At 44.9% G+C, this 18,856-nt stretch overlaps 1 protein-coding gene across 1 annotated transcript; it reads left to right on the plus strand.

Moving 5' to 3' along the window:
* The first annotated feature begins 1,691 nt into the window (after positions 1-1,691).
* Positions 1,692-13,442, plus strand: slc3a2b (solute carrier family 3 member 2b). Its single transcript, XM_085266638.1, has 8 exons — positions 1,692-2,061; positions 5,936-6,126; positions 6,380-6,553; positions 6,761-6,858; positions 7,053-7,195; positions 7,828-8,143; positions 8,318-8,377; positions 12,436-13,442. Exons 1-8 carry the CDS (start codon positions 1,751-1,753, stop codon positions 12,784-12,786), a joined length of 1,644 nt encoding a protein of 547 aa, XP_085122764.1. The 5' UTR covers positions 1,692-1,750; the 3' UTR covers positions 12,787-13,442.
* The last annotated feature ends 5,414 nt before the right edge of the window (positions 13,443-18,856 follow it).

An 18,856-nucleotide genomic window follows, 5' to 3' on the forward strand; every position in this document is an offset into this window, starting at 1 on the left:
TTCTAGTCCCGCTGGGCACTGCTGGAGGTCCGTGCTGGAGGTCTGTGCTGGAGGTCTGTGCTGGAGGTCTGTGCTGGAGGTCCGTGCTCGAGGTCTGTGCTGGAGGTCCGTGTTTCCCTGACCGGACAGGTCCCGAGCAGCAGCCTGAGGACATGTCAGCCCAGCAGTGCCTGCCAGCACTCCTGCTGCAGCATTTGGCATAAACACAAGGTGATGATGATGAATGACAGTAGTCCAGGAGAAATGAAGTGGTTTTTCAGCGACAGCATGTTTCTAATTCTAGAGATATTCTGCAAACACAAGAAATCATCCCAACATATTTGTTTAGTGGACACTTTGGGGGACATATCCAGGCAAACACACTGGCATCCTGTACTTGAGTAGACGTATAGACACCATTGTTTAAAAATACTCTGCTGAAAGCTAAAGTACTGATTCAACTTCTTTACTTAAAGGTGGAGACGGATGTGTTCCTGATGCTTTTTCTCAGCAGCTGATCAGAGTCTCCTCCTCTGGTGTTCGTCCCCCTCCTTTCTTTCTTTCCTGTCCCCTGGTCCTGTCGGGTTCTGATTGCAATACCTCAAAATGAAAAAATGAATAAATTCGTACATTTACAATAATAATAATAAAATATGACAGTCAAGTGGAAGCTGTATTAGTCTGCTTGGGAAAATAAATCTGTTCTGGTCTTTTTTCGGCCTTCGGACAATAATTCTGATTGTTACAGTGACAGGGGGAATAAAAGAGTAGCAGTAGTAATCCAAAAAATAAAGACATTTAATAAAACAAAAGAGGAGAGCGAAGTGATGCAGTCAGTCCTTCCAGCTGTCACCATCAGGCCACAGTCTCCCGCTGACAGACAGACGGAGAGATGCTTTCAAGCAACACAGCACTGCAAGCTGCAACTTCACGCAGCTCTCCTATTTATTCATTTATTTATTTATTTATTTATTCATTTATTTATTTATTCAACAATTTCTACAACTGACGTATGTAAAACTGGCCCAATCCTATTTGATGTCACATTCAGGTGCGCTCGGAAATCTCTGTTCAAGCATTGGTAGGAGAAACCAGACTACAGAAATCATTTTCTGGAAACGAAAACAAGAAAATGATCCTAAAAACCAAAACTGATGTTTATATTTTTGTTTGCTTTGTATTTTGAACATATTTTGTTCGTGCTGTAGTTTCAGAGAGGCTGTCATCAGAGCAGGTCGTCTGCTGATTGGCAGGTGGTTTCACCTCCAGTCTGAATGCTAAAGCTTTTGGGCATCACATTATCATTAGACAGAAAGCACCTACGCAGAGAATAAAAGGGCTTCATGGACGAGTCGTGTTACAGCGCTTTGAGTGGCTACAATAGAAATGCGCTACATTATAGCCGCTCCATTCACCATATTCACCTTTCTGTGAGCTGGCCCAGTTGGCTTACAGAGGGTCACTTTAAATAGACCATTTAAAGTGTGTGCTGGCACAGCTGAACGCCAATGAAACACGTATTGGTTCAAATACTCTACTGACTCCTTTAAAAAGCAGCTGAAGACATTTTTATACAAACGGGCTTTTAACTAATTTAATTAATTTTAACTTGTATGTCTGATCTTACTGTAAAGCACTTTGTGATTTTTATCTGTGAAATGTGCTATATAAATAAATTTTACTTACATGTTCGTCTGTCCCACTGTCTGTGAACGTCGCACAGACTGAAGCGTGTCTGCAGCTCTTCCATCAGTAACCGGACTAGGCCGACATGAACACGGAGGAGACCAACGTAGAGATGAAGGATGCTGAGCACAAGGACGAGGCGGGTCCCGCTCAGGTGGATGCTGATGCCACGGAGGCCGATGTGAGCGAGGCAGATCTGGACCAGGAGGAGCAGGAGAAGCAGCCGATGACGGGAGGAGACCAGGCCGCCGACACACCCTCTGCCAGCGGGCAGGAGGCACCGACGACGGCGGAGAAGAATGGCTTGGTAAAGCTGAAGATCCCCGACGAGGAGGAGGAGGTGAAATTCACTGGGCTGAACAAGGAGGAGCTGATGAGGGTGGCGGGCACCCCGGGGTGAGGAGGACACACTGTGCACACCCCTGCAGGGCGAGGCTCTGTCGTTCCTTTTATTTATTTATTTCTGCATGACACCAGCATGCATCTCATGTAAACCTGTGACGCGTACAGTACTGCTGAGCCTGTCTCTGTGTTTGGATACGCAGGTAAACGTTGGTGGTTTGATGGAAGTGAAGAAGGCTGAGATCGCCTACAGTTCAACACTGTTTGGCAATGATAACAGCTTTTATTATAATGTCGGTTTTTCACACCGTGATTTTTAATCCAGATTCCAAAACACGTTTGAAGTCCACCTCACATTCAAATAAAAACACAATACTTACAAATAGCTGCACATCTCAAAAATGGACCATTCCCATCTCCAGAAACATCTGGGAACTAAGGAGGCCGACTGCTGGACTGCTTCTTTTTCATATTTTTAATCAGCTGGTGTATGAGATGTTTGAATTAGTCTGGTCTGCAGGCTTTTCTGCTGTAATAGATGCAGTTGAGCAGTGTCTCTTGGAAATAAGCCTGAATAAGATGCCATCTTCAGTAGAGCGTATGTTACTCTCCAAACCTAGTTAGATTATTTTTGCTTTGCACACAGAAACTAAAACGATTAGCTCCCCTGATGCTAACAGTCAGCTGAATATCTTGCTGTCATTTGCACATGTCGCCTGAGCAGTCACAGACCGTTGCCCACCCTTCCTTGGTTAATCTCTCAACTCCTCCATATTTGATGATCTTCTAGCATCGACTTTAGCCAAGGCAAGTTTATTTGTATAGCACAATTCAACAACAAGGTGATTCAAAGTGCTTTACAGAGACATTAGAAACAAAAACAAATAAAAAGCATGATTTAAAATTGATTAAAACAAGCAAACTAACTAACTAACTAATTAACAAACAAACAGATAAAATCAGTAGTTAAAATGTTAGTTTTGAAATCTAAGCTGAAAAGTGTGGATTTGGTGCTTTATTCAAGTGCAGCTGAGAACAGGTGAGTCTTCAACCTGGATTTAAATAAACTGAGTGTTTCAGCTGATCTGAGGCTTAAACACTTTGGTCAGAGCGGTTTCAGTGCTGTGGTTCTGTCTAAAACCTGACTGGAAGGCATCGTAGCAATTATTCTGTTTTAAGAAGTAACTGAGCTGTTGAGAAACTGCTTTTTCAATGATCTTACTTAAAAACGGGAGATTTGAGATCGGCCTGTAGTTGTTCATTTGTGTCTTGTCAAGATTGTCCTTTTTCAGTATAGGTTTGATTACAGCAGTTTTTAGTGATTCTGGAAACACACCTGATAATAAAGAAAAGTTGACGATCTGTAACAGGTCTGACTCTAAAGTCTTTGAGACCTTTTTGAAAAAACTTGTTGGCAGGACATCTAAACAGCAGGAGGAGGAGTTCAGTTGACCTAAGATGTCCTCCAGGTCTTTGCTGTTAATAGGTTGAAACTGTTTCATGGTGTTTAAACAGTTTTTTGGTGGACACAGTACATATCCTGGATCTGCTGTTGATGTACCAATTGCTTGTCTAATTTTTTGGATTTTTTCAGTGAAGAATTTGGCAAAGTCATTGCAGGCCATGGTTGAATGAAGTTCAGCTGCCACTGACACAGGAGGGTTTGTTAGCCTGTCAACTGTAGAAAATAAGACCCGAGCATTATGACTGTTTTTAGTGATGATGTCAGAGAAGTAGGACCTCCTTGCACTCCTCAGTTGTAAATTATAATTGTGAAGTTTCTCTTTATAGATGTCATAATGAACCTGGAGGTTTGTTTTTCTCCATCTGCGCTCAGCTTTCCTACACTCTCTTTTTTCATTTTTCACCAGTGTGGAGTTTCTCCATGGAGACTTTTTCCTTCCAGAGATAACCTTCACCTTAATGGGAGCAATAGTGTCCATTACATTTAACATGTTAGCATTGAAGCTATTGACGAGCTCATTGACTGAACCTTTGGACAGGTCAGGTGTTAATGGGAAGACCTGGTTAAAGATCTCACTACTGTCGTCAGTTATACACCGTTTTGTGATCATTGCTGTTGATATATTTGTGTGGGCTGAGATTTTACTTTCAAAGAAAAGACTTTAGTCATTTTCAGTGGGGTTCAAGTCAGAGCTTTGTACATGCTAGGGTTGGCATGATACTAAACCAGAAACAGAGTAAAAACTGTACCTCCGTGCAGCAGCCCCCTATGAACAAGCACTTTGGCGACAGTGGGAAGGAAAAACTCCCTTTGAACAGGAAGAAACTTCCAGCAGAACCAGGCTCAGGGAGGGGCGGGGCCATCTGCTGTGATTGGTTGGGGTGAGAGAAGGATAAAGACATGCTGTGGAAGAGAGACAGATTAATAACAGGTATGATTCAGAGCAGAGAGGTAGCTGCCGGCATCTGTAGGCCATCACTGCCATTGACCCTGCGACCGCAGCAATATGGTAGCAAACACAGCCAGCTGGAGACTACACATTTTTCCTGAGGGTTAAAATCAGTCCCTGTCTTGTCTTACAGTTTTAATAAGAGGAGGGAGGGACGCAGGTTCAAATCTACCAAGGACAGCAACAAAAGCAAAGATGTTTAATTGTTGCATTCTGTTAAACCACAAAAAAGACTCGGAGATGGACTGAAGGGAGTTAATTGTACTAAAAAGGACGCGAGATTTGTGGAAATATCAGAGAAATGCTTCGTTTTTTCACCTTTCACAGTTCTTTAGTTCTTCTGTGTTAATTAGTATGCTCCGATGCTGTTGTACATGATGATACCTCTATACATTTTTATGCAATATAAAAATGTTGTATCACAATGTCATTGCCATAGCAACACCATTATTATAATCCTGGTTTAATATCTCAGTTCAGTGCACAACATTTTAGTTTTTCTGTAACAACAATGTGCAGGCTCTCAAACCGTGACAAGCAAAGTAAACTGCAGAGATTTTTCTGTCTGACTCGTGCTGTGTCACTCTATGCTCCTCTGTTTTCTGATTCATATAGTGTCAGGGATGACAGCAGTGAGACCAGCTGTCAGATGATATTTGGAGACAGTGGCGTTGACCAAAAGACAGGATGCAGTACCGGAGTGTAAAGAACGTAAAGATTTCTGTCTTCGGCTGACAGCAGAGGGAAAGCTCAGGTTTGGAGAAAAGTTAAGAGAAATCAAGAAGAGGTGTAAGAATGTGAAAATATGAAACATGTAACACAGTAGTTAATACAGTACTTTATTTTAAATGTAGTATTCTTGACATTTGATCAAATCTTAGGAAGAAGTTAAAAGGGTTAAATGTTAAAAGTTCAGAAAAATGAGTTCGAGGCATTTGTTGGGCTAAACTGGTTCTTATATAGCGCTTTCCTACTGTCTGAGCACTCAAAGCGCTCTACACAACTAATTCATTCACACCCGTTTACACAAGCACTTCTTCTAAGTATCTAACATTCACACACATTCACACTCCGATGGATGCATCGGAGAGCAACATGGGGTTAGTATCTTGCCCAAGGATATTTGGCATGCAGACACGAGCACCGGGATCGAACCACCGCCCTTCTGGTTGGTGGCTGATCTGCTCTGCCACCTGAGCTACAGCCACCCCCATCCCTGAGATGAAACAGTGCCCACAGCTGTCTGATAATTTTGCATGGCAACAATATCAACTGACGTGGGCTTTAGCAGATTTGTTTCACATATTTGAACACTTTGACCTTTACATGTTCTGGGTCTTTTGGCCATGACGTGAAAATCGTCGAAGGCGTCACAAAGGAAACACAAACATTTCAGCATTCATAGCCGTGGTGCGTTTCCAGATTCACTTCAGTCGTCCAGAGAGTCACGTTTGGGTACCTGCAGGACGCAGAGCCTCGGCTCATTGATAATCCAGCCTTTTCCTGTTTCTCAGCTGGGTGAGGACCCGCTGGGCGCTGCTGGTGGTGTTCTGGCTCGGCTGGTTGGGGATGCTGGTGGGGGCCGTCCTCATCATCCTGCAGGCCCCTCGCTGCAAAGATCTGCCCAACACCAACTGGTGGAACGATGGGCCTCTGTACCAGATTGGAAACATCCAGGCTTTCACCGACACCCACAACCTGAAAGGTGAGTCCAAACGTAGATAGAGATCACACATAAATATCATCTTTGCATCATTCTCCACTAAATGTGTAACATGCAACATGCTCTGTCTGCAACTCCCTGCTCGTCATCTGACCGTTTGCTGTGTTTTCTACAGTCAGATGTAAAATCAGGCAAACACAACGTCAGCAGCTGCTGAAGTATAAAAGAGTCACCACAAAGAACCATCACAACAGTAAACTACTGCTCCTCCTCACTGTGTGTGTTTCCACCTCAGGCCTGGAACAAAAGGTCAACAGTTTGGCTCAGCTGAAAGTCAAAGGGCTGGTGGTCGGGCCGATCCACGTGGCGCCTCCGGATGAAGCTGTGAACCTGAGCTTTGAGGAGATTTCCCCCGAGGCTGGAAACCTGGACCAGTTTAAGGGTTTCGTCCAGGCTGCTCATAAAAAGGGTCAGGGAGACAGCCTTCTACAGAAGCAGCAGTCTCATGATGTTTCACGTTTTATGTCCCATATCAGTGGGAGTCATGCTGACTACAGACCAGAATGAATGTTTCACTAAAATGCTCTGAAAAAGTCAAAGAGATCGACTCAAGTATATGAAGAACGACACCAAAGTACACATGTACTTACTGTAGTACATTTGCTCACCTGTGCAGGTGTTTTTGTGGTTCTGGATTTGACTCCAAACTACCTGGGCTCGTCCGGGCCCTGGTTCTCCAACAGCAGTGTGACGATTGTAGCAGAGAGACTGAAGGTGAGTGCTGATGTCACACACATGCTGCTGACTGCTGTTCAGCTAAATGTGCCAGAAATCTCAGTGCGCGGCAGTAAAGTCATTGTTGCTTCCAATATTAACATTAAAATCATTTGAATCCAGTTAAGTTATTATTCATTAAAAGCAGTCATCAGGTGGGTAACAGAAGTGACGAGTGTGTCCGTGTGCCTCAGTCTGCTCTGGTGTTCTGGCTGGACGAAGGCGTGGATGGCATCCAGCTGTCAGGGGTGGAGCGCGTGGCCACAGTGGTGCCGTCTCTTTGGAACGACATCCGAGCCATCGTGCAGAACAGGACGGACAAGCATCCCAACAGCAGGTGAGGAAAACAGTGCGCCTGGATGTCACCGAGTACTAGCAGAGATTTCATGAAGCAGGAGATGGCAGCAGCAGCAGGAAACCTCCAGCTGTACCCACGTCTGTGTGTCTGTGTCTTGTCACTTAGATTACATTTGAAGTTTGTAAAAGTGTTTACTATGCAAGTGTCCCTTTACTTTACGAAGCCGCTGGGTTGTTATTCCAACATAGCAGATGCAACAGCCCAACACTTCATGTGGCAAACACCTGCACATGAAAGTTCCCCACGGTCCAGAAAAGTTCTCTTTTGTTTTGGTTAATACGCTCGAGGACTTTCTCACTCAAATATTGCAGAACATTTACATACAGTAGAGTTTTTCTGTGGCTGACAGGCTGTGTATTCTGCCCTGCTGTTACTGCCTGGGACTGTCACCTTGTCCCACCAGGGTGGACCTTGCTTTCTCCTTCACAGGGGTTTTCTGAATCACTCTTCCTCTGGGAGACCCTACTGAGGCCATGTGTCCAGAACTACATAGCTCTGCTTTAGGACCAGATCATTTTTAGTCTGTGTTTATTAGCTCTACCTGAGAAAGTCCCGCATTAACATCAGTTAATCTCTGGATTACGTAAACCTTCTGCGCATGTGATTTTCAGAGTCTTGATTGGCGTCACAGACCGCTCCTCTGCTGAAGATGTGTCCACCCTCCTCTCTTCCACGGGTGTTGACCTCCTGATCTCCCGGGTCCTTCATTCACGTGACACGGATGTCATGGAGCTCGCTCGCTCTATCCAGCACTTGTATTCGTCCCAGAGTCAGATGAATCTCGCCTGGAATCTGGGGGGGCGGCTCGAGGGTCACATGGCTTCACTGGTGGGCCCAGCTCTAGTTAAACTGCATCAGTTGCTGCTGCTGACATTGCCCGGGACGCCCATCTTCAGCTACGGAGATGAGATAGGTCTGATGGACGAGGTGAGGACATCTGTACAGTAAACTCTCAGGACTTCAGTATTTTAATAAGCTCGTGTTCTTTGCTTTAGCCTCATTGTAGTTACAGAGAAGCACAAAGCATGAATACATATGAATACATATTGTACTATTACTTGTATTTGTTGTGATATTAAGATTTTATTATTTCCACGAAAGGGCACCAAGTTTCCCAAGATGCTTTGGGACTCCAATGAGGAGCTGAATGGGACTCTGCAGGTAAGATTAGATTAGATGAAACCTCATTAATCCCTCGGGTGGGAAAGTCAGTTTCCAGTAGCACAGCATCGACAGAAGTTGTTACAGAGTTGAAATACTAAATAAAGGGGAATGAGAGTAAGGACATGAGCATAAATATACCATGCATACACATATATAAATACAGGTTATATACAGTGGGGCAAAAAAGTATTTAGTCAGCCACCGATTGTGCAAGTTCCCCCACTTAAAATGATGACAGAGGTCAGTAATTTGCACCAGAGGTACACTTCAACTGTGAGAGACAGAATGTGAAAAAAAATCCATGAATCCACATGGTAGGATTTGTAAAGAATTTATTCGTAAATCAGGGTGGAAAATAAGTATTTGGTCACCTCAAACAAGGAAAATCTCTGGCTCTCACAGACCTGTAACGTCTTCTGTAAGAAGCTTTTCTGTCCCCCACTCGTTACCTGTATGAATGGCACCTGTTTGAACTCATCATCTGTATAAAAGACACCTGTCCACAGCCTCAAACAGTCAGACTCCAAACTCCGCCATGGCCAAGACCAAAGAGCTTTCGAAGGACACCAGGAAAAGTATTGTAGACCTGCACCAGACTGGGAAGAGTGAATCTACAATAGGCAAGCAGCTTGGTGTGAAAAAATCAACTGTGGGAGCAATCATCAGAAAATGGAAGACATACAAGACCACTGATAATCTCCCTCGATCTGGGGCTCCACGCAAGATCTCATCCCGTGGGGTCAAAATGATCATGAGAACGGTGAGCAAAGATCCCAGAACCACACGGGGGGACCTGGTGAATGACCTGCAGAGAGCTGGGACCAAAGTAACAAAGGTCACCATCAGTAACACACTACAACGGCAGGGAATCAAATCCCGCAGTGCCAGACGTGTTCCGCTGCTGAAGCCAGTGCATGTCCAGGCCCGTCTGAAGTTTGCCAGAGAGCACATGGATGATACAGCAGAGGATTGGGAGAATGTCATGTGGTCAGATGAAACCAAAGTAGAACTTTTTGGTATAAACTCAACTCGTCGTGTTTGGAGGAAGAAGAATACTGAGTTGCATCCCAAGAACACCATACCTACTGTGAAGCATGGGGGTGGAAACATCATGCTATGGGGCTGTTTTTCTGCCAAGGGGACAGGACCACTGATCCGTGTTAAGGACAGAATGAATGGGGCCGTGTATCGTGAGATTTTGAGCCAAAACCTCCTTCCATCAGTGAGAACTTTGAAGATGAAACGAGGCTGGGTCTTCCAACATGACAATGATCCAAAACACACCGCCCGGGCAACAAAGGAGTGGCTCCGTAAGAAGCATTTGAAAGTCCTGGAGTGGCCTAGCCAGTCTCCAGACCTCAACCCCATAGAAAATCTGTGGCGGGAGTTGAAAGTCCGTGTTGCTCGGCGACAGCCCCAAAACATCACTGCTCTCGAGAAGATCTGCATGGAGGAATGGGCCAAAATACCAGCTACTGTGTGTGCAAACCTGGTAAAGACCTATAGTAAACGTTTGACCTCTGTTATTGCCAACAAAGGTTATGTTACAAAGTATTGAGTTGTATTTTTGTTATTGACCAAATACTTATTTTCCACCCTGATTTACGAATAAATTCTTTACAAATCCTACCATGTGGATTCATGGATTTTTTTTTCACATTCTGTCTCTCACAGTTGAAGTGTACCTCTGGTGCAAATTACTGACCTCTGTCATCATTTTAGGTGGGGGAACTTGCACAATCGGTGGCTGACTAAATACTTTTTTGCCCCACTGTAATAGGGATAAAACAAACAAACTCTCAGTACCAGACTGCAGAGGTGTGTTATTTGAGTTGATTGTGTGGGTGGAGCGTGCTTTGAATAATAGTATAGTATTACATGCTGGTAATACAGTCGACCTGGTGTGGTAGTGACAGTATCAGTATAACCTACTAAAGCTTGGTCCCTGTTTGAATGTGCATTCAGCCTGCATAAACAAACAGTTTATTAACATTTATCACTGGGGGTAAGTTTGATTTAGTTACTGTATAAGTAGTCATTCAAAGAGGAGGCTTCGCTTCAGACAGAAGTAAAACTGGACAAACGATGCTCAGCTCTCTCGCCTGTGATCTCAGAAACCACTTCGCTGGTGTCTTTAGACTTTAGTGTCACGTCTTATTGAATCCAGGGAATCCATCCATCCTAGAAGGGAAATTCTGGTTTCATGCTATCTTGTCATTGAGTCTTGGCATTGAGATGGCGCCAGTGTGTTCGGCAGGCCGTCTCCACTGCTCTCTGCTGCTTCTTACCTTTCTGCTAATATGCTATTCAGGTGGCTCTGCATTGCTAACTTATGACCGGCTTACTCTTCTAAGTCTCTGGCCACCAAAAATTTCAGTCGGGGTTTAAACTGCATTACTGAGAGTCTTTAATGATCTTCTCTCAATCGCTGACTCAGGGCGCCCTGTGGTGTTCATTTTGCTTGATTTGTCCTCTGCTTTTGATTTGGTGGACCATAATGTCCTTTTAATGAGGCTTGAGCATCTGGTGGGCATCACGGGCAGTGCCCTTAGCTGGTTTAAATCTCTCAGAAAGGCCCTTTTCTGTCACCATGGATACCTACGCCTCCTCCATTGCCCCTGTTACCTCTGGTGTCCCCCAGGGGTCTGTGCTGGGTCCCATGCTGTTCTCTTTATACTTGTTACCCTTGGGCCAAATCTTTGATAAATACAATATTTCTTTCCACTTCTATGTGGATGACATTCAAATCTATTTTGAACTAGCTGAGGATCGTCGTTGCAACACTTCTTTGATTGTATGAATCAAGCTAAAATCTGGCTACTGAGCAATTCTCTCATTCTAAATGATAAGAAGACTGAAATTGTAGTCTTTGATACTCCCTCCTCTCGGGGTGAACTAACTGGTATTTTTGGGCCCTTTGCTGACTCCCTTTCTGACACTGTGAGGACCCTGGGACAGTTCCTTCAAGTTGGACAAACATGTGTCCTCCGTAGTTAAATCGAGTTCAATCAACTACGTCTAATCTCTAAGGCCAAGCCCTACATACCACGTAAGGACCTGGAGAAACGTATCCATGCCTTTGTTACATTAAGGTTAGATTACTGTAATTCCCTTTACACTGGTCTCCATTCTGCCCTCGTTCACAAACTGCAGCTCGTTCAATATGCGGCTGCGCGTTTCTTAACTGGAACTGGCAGGTTTGAGTCTATTACTCCAGCTCTTTCTGACCTGCACTGGCTCCCTGTTAAATTTCGTATTGATTTTAAAATCTTATTGCTCACTTTTAAAATCATAAATAGCACCGCGCCCAGCTATCTTACGGATCTCCTCAGCTGTTATACCCCTGGGAGAGCGCTTAGATCAGGCCAAATACTCCTGGTGCGACCTAGATCTCGGCTCAAGACCAGAGGTGACCGCGCATTCGCCGCTGTCGCATCCTACCTCTGGAATAACCTCCCTCAAGGTGTCTGATTCAATTCAATCTTTTAAATCTCGATTAAAAACTTATTTGTTTAGCCTTGCTTCCCCCGCATTTCTGGTGTACTGTAAGTTATCTTTCTAGCTTTATTAATATTTATAATGTTTTAACCTTCAGCCTTTCGGGTTGTGCCTACTACACCTGGTGTATTATTGGTTAGTTATGTCACCCGCCTGTTAGTATATTTTATTTGTATTTTGTGTTTGTATTTATTATTGCTCTAACTCGTTCTGTGAAGCACTTTGGCATACCTGTGGTTTTTTAAATGTGCTATATGTATTGTATCTGTGTGCATGTGTGCATCAGATGATAACTTAGCACTACATCATGTAGGCTAAATATCATAACCTGTGACTCAAACAACCCAACAACATGGCATCCAAATGACTGTGGCTTCACAAGTCATAGCCCAAACCAATGGCAGATGGTAGTCATGGTGACCACAGATGTGATTATGAACACCTTCTCTGCAGGTTTGCTGTTATTGGCTGTAGTTGTTCGAGCAGGAGTATTGTAACCTAGCATCCTACCGATAACAGTTAATATCACATAGTGATTGTGTGCTCTCTCTGTGCAGGAGGAGCGGGCTGAGCGCCTGACCTGTCGCAGGTTTTTCAGCACTGTGAGTGAGCTGCGGGGTAAAGAGCGTTCCCTGCTGTTTGGAGACTTCATCCTCCTTTTTAACTCCTCCTCCTCCCTGGCTTACCTGCGGGTGTGGGATCAGAACGAGCGTTACCTCGCCGCCTTCAACTGGGCTGCAGAGGAGTCAGCGGTGCTGCAGCTGAGCCACACAGTGCTGCCCCCGACGGCTGTGGTTGTTCTCAGCACCAACAGCAGCACAATGCCTGCCGACAGCAGCGTGGATCTTACAAACCTGCGGCTTGGCCCCGGGGAAGCTGCGCTACTCAAGTTTCCCTACACGGGATAGAAAAGATACTAGCAGAGATTAGATGTTGATGAAAGTCTGATTCAGAGAGACTGACATCATGGTGAGGTGAGGGGAAATATTGTTGTCTAATTACATACGACACATCATTTCAGATTCAGTGACTTAGTGATAACGACTAATGATATAATTTCATGTGAAAATAATATAAATGCTCTCAGAAGCTGAACAAAAAGGCTTTGTAAAATGTCCTGGTAGTTGCCTGTTTTTAACATGTCTTGCTAACAAATACGCTAATATTGAAGCATGCTTATATATTTGACACTTCCCAGAATCTGGTGTCTTACATTCATCCAGAATAAACATGCAGAAATATACTTCAGTGATCTGTGCTCATCACCTGTGATACTGCAAACAGATTCAGAACTGTGTTACTTAACCAGCAACAGTTAGAATAAATGTGGCCAATTATGGGCAAAGATGTGGTATTGTGTTCAGTTTAGTGACCTCCCTAAATCATGTCTCAACAAGGTCAAGCTTACTGGTTAGTAGCAAATGCTTCAGAGTGCTCTGCTGTATGATGTCATTTCTTCTTCTTGGATGTATTGGGTTATGTCTTATATGACACGTCACTTTTCCTTTCTGTATTGTGAATTCTAAGAAAACATGAAAAATAAAAATGAAAGAAAAGCACAGCATCCATGAGAGTCTGTCAGTTTTTGTAGTTTTAAGTTCCTCGTCTCCAGTTAAACCATTAAAGTCACATGCAGGCTTATATAGAGTGATGCTTGGTCTATTTAAAGGTCTTAAGCTTGGCGCGATGTCCAGGGGATCCATGGTGTAAGTGACCGAGAGCAACAGAAGGTTTAAGCATGCACGCTTACAAACATACATGATAGTATTCATTCTAGGCCAAAGGCCTGGGACACATTTAGCTTCTAATTGCATTTGAGTTTGCCTAGTAACAGGTGACAGAAGAAGAGTGAAGAAAAGTGTCAATCCTCAGGGACCCTCTGGAGGGTGAAACAGATTGGCATATATGGAAGAATGTGATAGAAGGAGGAACTTCTGTCTGCTTTCTAAATGAATATTTACTGTAACTGACATATATCACAATTATTGTAAACACATGAAGGGGCGTGGTTGGTTTCATTGCTCAACATTTTCGAATTCGGGACAAAGTCTAAACTGCTCATTCTGAAAACTGGATCTGTATTACACAGACCTTACTTTTCATTAATGGTTTTCATGGAAACAATATAGAGACTCCACATATCAGAAACAAGTAAAATAATAAGAAAAAAATAAATGTCAAGACTCAGTATGGGTTAAATGCCAAGGTGTTTAAAGTGTTGACTCCAATTTTAAAAATGTTTACAGAGTCCTTTCAAAAAGGCACCATACCGCAGTCCCTGAGAGGAGCATTAGTCGCTCTGCTCCCGAACCACACAATAAATGTGAAAACTGGAGACCCATCAGTCTGCTTAATGCGGATTTGAAAATACTTTGTAAAATCTTAGCCAAGAGAAACAAAGAAATACTACCTAAGATAATTGGGAGAGTTCAGAATGGATTCATTCAGGACAGACAAGGATTCCACAACGTCCGAAGGATTCTGAAGCTTCTTTATGACCAAAAGGGGCTCGGGACACTGCTTTACTGTCACGAGATGCTGAAAAAGCATTCGACAGAGTGGAATGGCCTTATTTCTTTGAGACTCTGGGGTGCTTTGGTCTGGGAGAGAATTTTTGTAATTGGATAAGATTACTTTATAAGGAATCATATGCACAAAACTTGACTAACAATAATATCTCAAAAAGCATAAAAATAAATTGATGATTTAGAAAAGGGGACGTTTTGTCCACACTGTTGTTCATTATGGCAATCGAGCCTTTGGCTATCACAGTGAGATCCCATGATAGTACTTCTGGTGTAACAATAGGACAGAACATCGCTTAGCCTTTCATGCAGATGATTTAATTATTTTTCTTAAAAATATTAACAAATCCATCCCGGCTCTGCTAGAATTGATTAAGGAGTTTGGTAAAATTTCTGGTTACAAGATCAATATGTCTAAAACATCAATTATGTTAATAAACCAATTAGATATGGAAAACCCAACCTCTGTTGTTACTCAATTTAAGGTTGTTAATAGCTTCACCTATTTCGGCATCCAAATTGTTCCTTTGCGTAATGATATCATAGAAATCAACTATAATTCAGTTATTCAAGATGTCTCAAACTCTCTGGATAGATGGACTGCTCTACCAATGTCATTAATGGGGAAAATAAATACTCTTAAAATAAATATACTCCCTAAACTGTTGTATTTATTTCAAAACTTGCCTCTGCCACCACCAAGCGATTTGTTTTCTCAACTGAGGACACTCTTCATCAAATTTTTATGGAAGAACAGATGCCCCATGCTGCGCCTATCTCTCTTCTATCTGCCTTACGACAGAGGAGGGCTTAAATACCCAAGCCCACTATGGTACTACTGGGCGGCGCAACTGAGAACACTAACATTTTACTATGTAGAAGAGAATGTGCCACTGTGCAGAGAGATGGAAGGGTATCCTGTGAAGTCCAACTTTAAAGATGTAGACTGTTGGTGAGGGCCTAGTTTGAAGATGCAGGCTGCTGGTGAGGGCCTAGTTTGAAGGAGGAGACTGTTGATGAGGTCCTAGTTTGAAGATGCAGGCTGTTGATGAGGTCCTAGTTTGAAGATGCAGGCTGCTGGTGAGGTCCTAGTTTGAAGGAGGAGACTGTTGGTGAGGTCCTAGTTTGAAGGAGGAGACTGTTGGTGAGGGCCTAGTTTGAAGGAGGAGACTGTTGGTGAGGGCCTAGTTTGAAGGAGGAGACTGTTGGTGAGGTCCTAGCTCAAAGGAGGAGACTGTTGGTGAGGGCCTAGTTTGAAGATGCAGGCTGCTGGTGAGGTCCTAGTTTGAAGATGCAGGCTGTTGGTGAGGGCCTAGTTTGAAGATGCAGGCTGTTGGTGAGGGCCTAGTTTGAAGATGCAGGCTACTGGTGAGGTCCTAGTTTGAAGATGCAGGCTGCTGGTGAGGGCCTATTTTGAAGGAGGAGACTGTTGGTGAGGTCGTAGCTCAAAGGAGGAGACTGTTGGTGAGGGCCTAGTTTGAAGATGCAGGCTGTTGGTGAGGGCCTAGTTTGAAGATGCAGGCTGTTGGTGAGGTCCTATTTTGAAGGAGGAGACTGTTGGTGAGGTCGTAGCTCAAAGGAGGAGACTGTTGGTGAGGGCCTAGTTTGAAGATGCAGGCTGTTGGTGAGGGCCCAGTTTGAAGATGCAGGCTGTTGGTGAGGTCCTAGTTTGAAGATGCAGGCTGCTGGTGAGGTCCGTGTTTGAAGATGCAGACTCTTGGTGGGGTCCTAGTTTGAAGATGCAGGCTGTTGGTGAGGTCCTAGTTTGAAGATGCAGGCTGTTGGTGAGGTCCTAGTTTGAAGATGCAGGCTGCTGGTGAGGTCCGTGTTTGAAGATGCAGACTCTTGGTGAGGGCCTAGTTTGAAGGAGGAGACTGTTGGTGAGGTCCTAGTTTGAAGATGCAGGCTGTTGGTGAGGTCCTAGTTTGAAGGAGGAGACTGTTGATGAGGTCCTAGTTTGAAGATGCAGGCTGTTGATGAGGTCCTAGTTTGAAGATGCAGGCTGCTGGTGAGGTCCTAGTTTGAAGGAGGAGACTGTTGGTGAGGTCCTAGTTTGAAGGAGGAGACTGTTGGTGAGGGCCTAGTTTGAAGGAGGAGACTGTTGGTGAGGGCCTAGTTTGAAGGAGGAGACTGTTGGTGAGGTCCTAGCTCAAAGGAGGAGACTGTTGGTGAGGGCCTAGTTTGAAGATGCAGGCTGCTGGTGAGGTCCTAGTTTGAAGATGCAGGCTGTTGGTGAGGGCCTAGTTTGAAGATGCAGGCTGTTGGTGAGGGCCTAGTTTGAAGATGCAGGCTACTGGTGAGGTCCTAGTTTGAAGATGCAGGCTGCTGGTGAGGGCCTAGTTTGAAGATGCAGGCTACTGGTGAGGTCCTAGTTTGAAGATGCAGGCTGCTGGTGAGGGCCTAGTTTGAAGATGCAGGCTGCTGGTGAGGGCCTAGTTTGAAGATGCAGGCTGCTGGTGAAGTCCCAGTTTGAAGATGCAGGCTTTTGGTGAGGTCCTATTTTGAAGGAGGAGACTGTTGGTGAGGTCGTAGCTCAAAGGAGGAGACTGTTGGTGAGGGCCTAGTTTGAAGATGCAGGCTGTTGGTGAGGGCCTAGTTTGAAGATGCAGGCTGTTGGTGAGGTCCTATTTTGAAGGAGGAGACTGTTGGTGAGGTCGTAGCTCAAAGGAGGAGACTGTTGGTGAGGGCCTAGTTTGAAGATGCAGGCTGTTGGTGAGGGCCCAGTTTGAAGATGCAGGCTGTTGGTGAGGTCCTAGTTTGAAGATGCAGGCTGCTGGTGAGGTCCGTGTTTGAAGATGCAGACTCTTGGTGGGGTCCTAGTTTGAAGATGCAGGCTGTTGGTGAGGTCCTAGTTTGAAGGAGGAGACTGTTTGTGAGGTCCTAGTTTGAAGGAGGAGACTGTTGGTGGGGTCCTAGTTTGAAGGAGGAGACTGTTGGTGAGGGCCTAGTTTGAAGGAGGAGACTGTTGGTGAGGTCCTAGTTTGAAGATGCAGGCTGTTGGTGAGGTCCTAGTTTGAAGGAGGAGACTGTTGGTGAGGGCCTAGTTTGAAGGAGGAGACTGTTGGTGGGGTCCTAGTTTGAAGATGCAGACTCTTGGTGGGGTCCTAGTTTGAAGATGCAGGCTGTTGGTGAGGTCCTAGTTTGAAGGAGGAGACTGTTGGTGAGGGCCTAGTTTGAAGGAGGAGACTGTTGGTGAGGTCCTAGTTTGAAGGAGGAGACGGTTGATGAGGGCCTAGTTTGAAGGAGGAGACTGTTGGTGAGGTCCTAGCTCAAAGGAGGAGACTGTTGGTGAGGGCCTAGTTTGAAGATGCAGGCTGCTGGTGAGGGCCTAGTTTGAAGGAGGAGACTGTTGATGAGGTCCTAGTTTGAAGATGCAGGCTGTTGATGAGGTCCTAGTTTGAAGATGCAGGCTGCTGGTGAGGTCCTAGTTTGAAGATGCAGGCTGCTGGTGAGGTCCGTGTTTGAAGATGCAGACTCTTGGTGGGGTCCTAGTTTGAAGATGCAGACTCTTGGTGGGGTCCTAGTTTGAAGGAGGAGACTGTTGGTGAGGGCCTAGTTTGAAGGAGGAGACGGTTGGTGAGGTCGTAGCTCAAAGGAGGAGACTGTTGGAGAGGTCCTAGTTTGAAGATGCAGGCTGTTGGTGAGGGCCCAGTTTGAAGATGCAGGCTGTTGGTGAGGTCCTAGTTTGAAGATGCAGGCTGCTGGTGAGGTCCGTGTTTGAAGATGCAGACTCTTGGTGGGGTCCTAGTTTGAAGATGCAGACTCTTGGTGGGGTCCTAGTTTGAAGGAGGAGACTGTTGGTGAGGGCCTAGTTTGAAGGAGGAGACTGTTGGTGAGGTCCTAGTTTGAAGATGCAGGCTGTTGGTGAGGTCCTAGTTTGAAGGAGGAGACTGTTGGTGAGGGCCTAGTTTGAAGGAGGAGACTGTTGGTGGGGTCCTAGTTTGAAGATGCAGACTCTTGGTGGGGTCCTAGTTTGAAGATGCAGGCTGTTGGTGAGGTCCTAGTTTGAAGGAGGAGACTGTTGGTGAGGGCCTAGTTTGAAGGAGGAGACTGTTGGTGAGGTCCTAGTTTGAAGATGCAGGCTGTTGGTGAGGTCCTAGTTTGAAGGAGGAGACTGTTGGTGAGGGCCTAGTTTGAAGGAGGAGACTGTTGGTGGGGTCCTAGTTTGAAGATGCAGACTCTTGGTGGGGTCCTAGTTTGAAGATGCAGGCTGTTGGTGAGGTCCTAGTTTGAAGGAGGAGACTGTTGGTGAGGTCCTAGTTTGAAGGAGGAGACTGTTGGTGAGGTCCTAGTTTGAAGGAGGAGACTGTTGGTGAGGGCCTAGTTTGAAGGAGGAGACTGTTGGTGGGGTCCTAGTTTGAAGATGCAGACTCTTGGTGGGGTCCTAGTTTGAAGATGCAGGCTGTTGGTGAGGTCCTAGTTTGAAGGAGGAGACTGTTGGTGAGGGCCTAGT

The sequence above is a fragment of the Mchenga conophoros genome, unplaced genomic scaffold (assembly GCF_057382185.1).
Source record: "Mchenga conophoros isolate Kocher_MC1m ecotype Shallow Benthic unplaced genomic scaffold, M_conophoros_male_GT1.1 unmapped_scaffold_5, whole genome shotgun sequence".
Lineage (NCBI taxonomy): Eukaryota > Metazoa > Chordata > Actinopteri > Cichliformes > Cichlidae > Mchenga > Mchenga conophoros.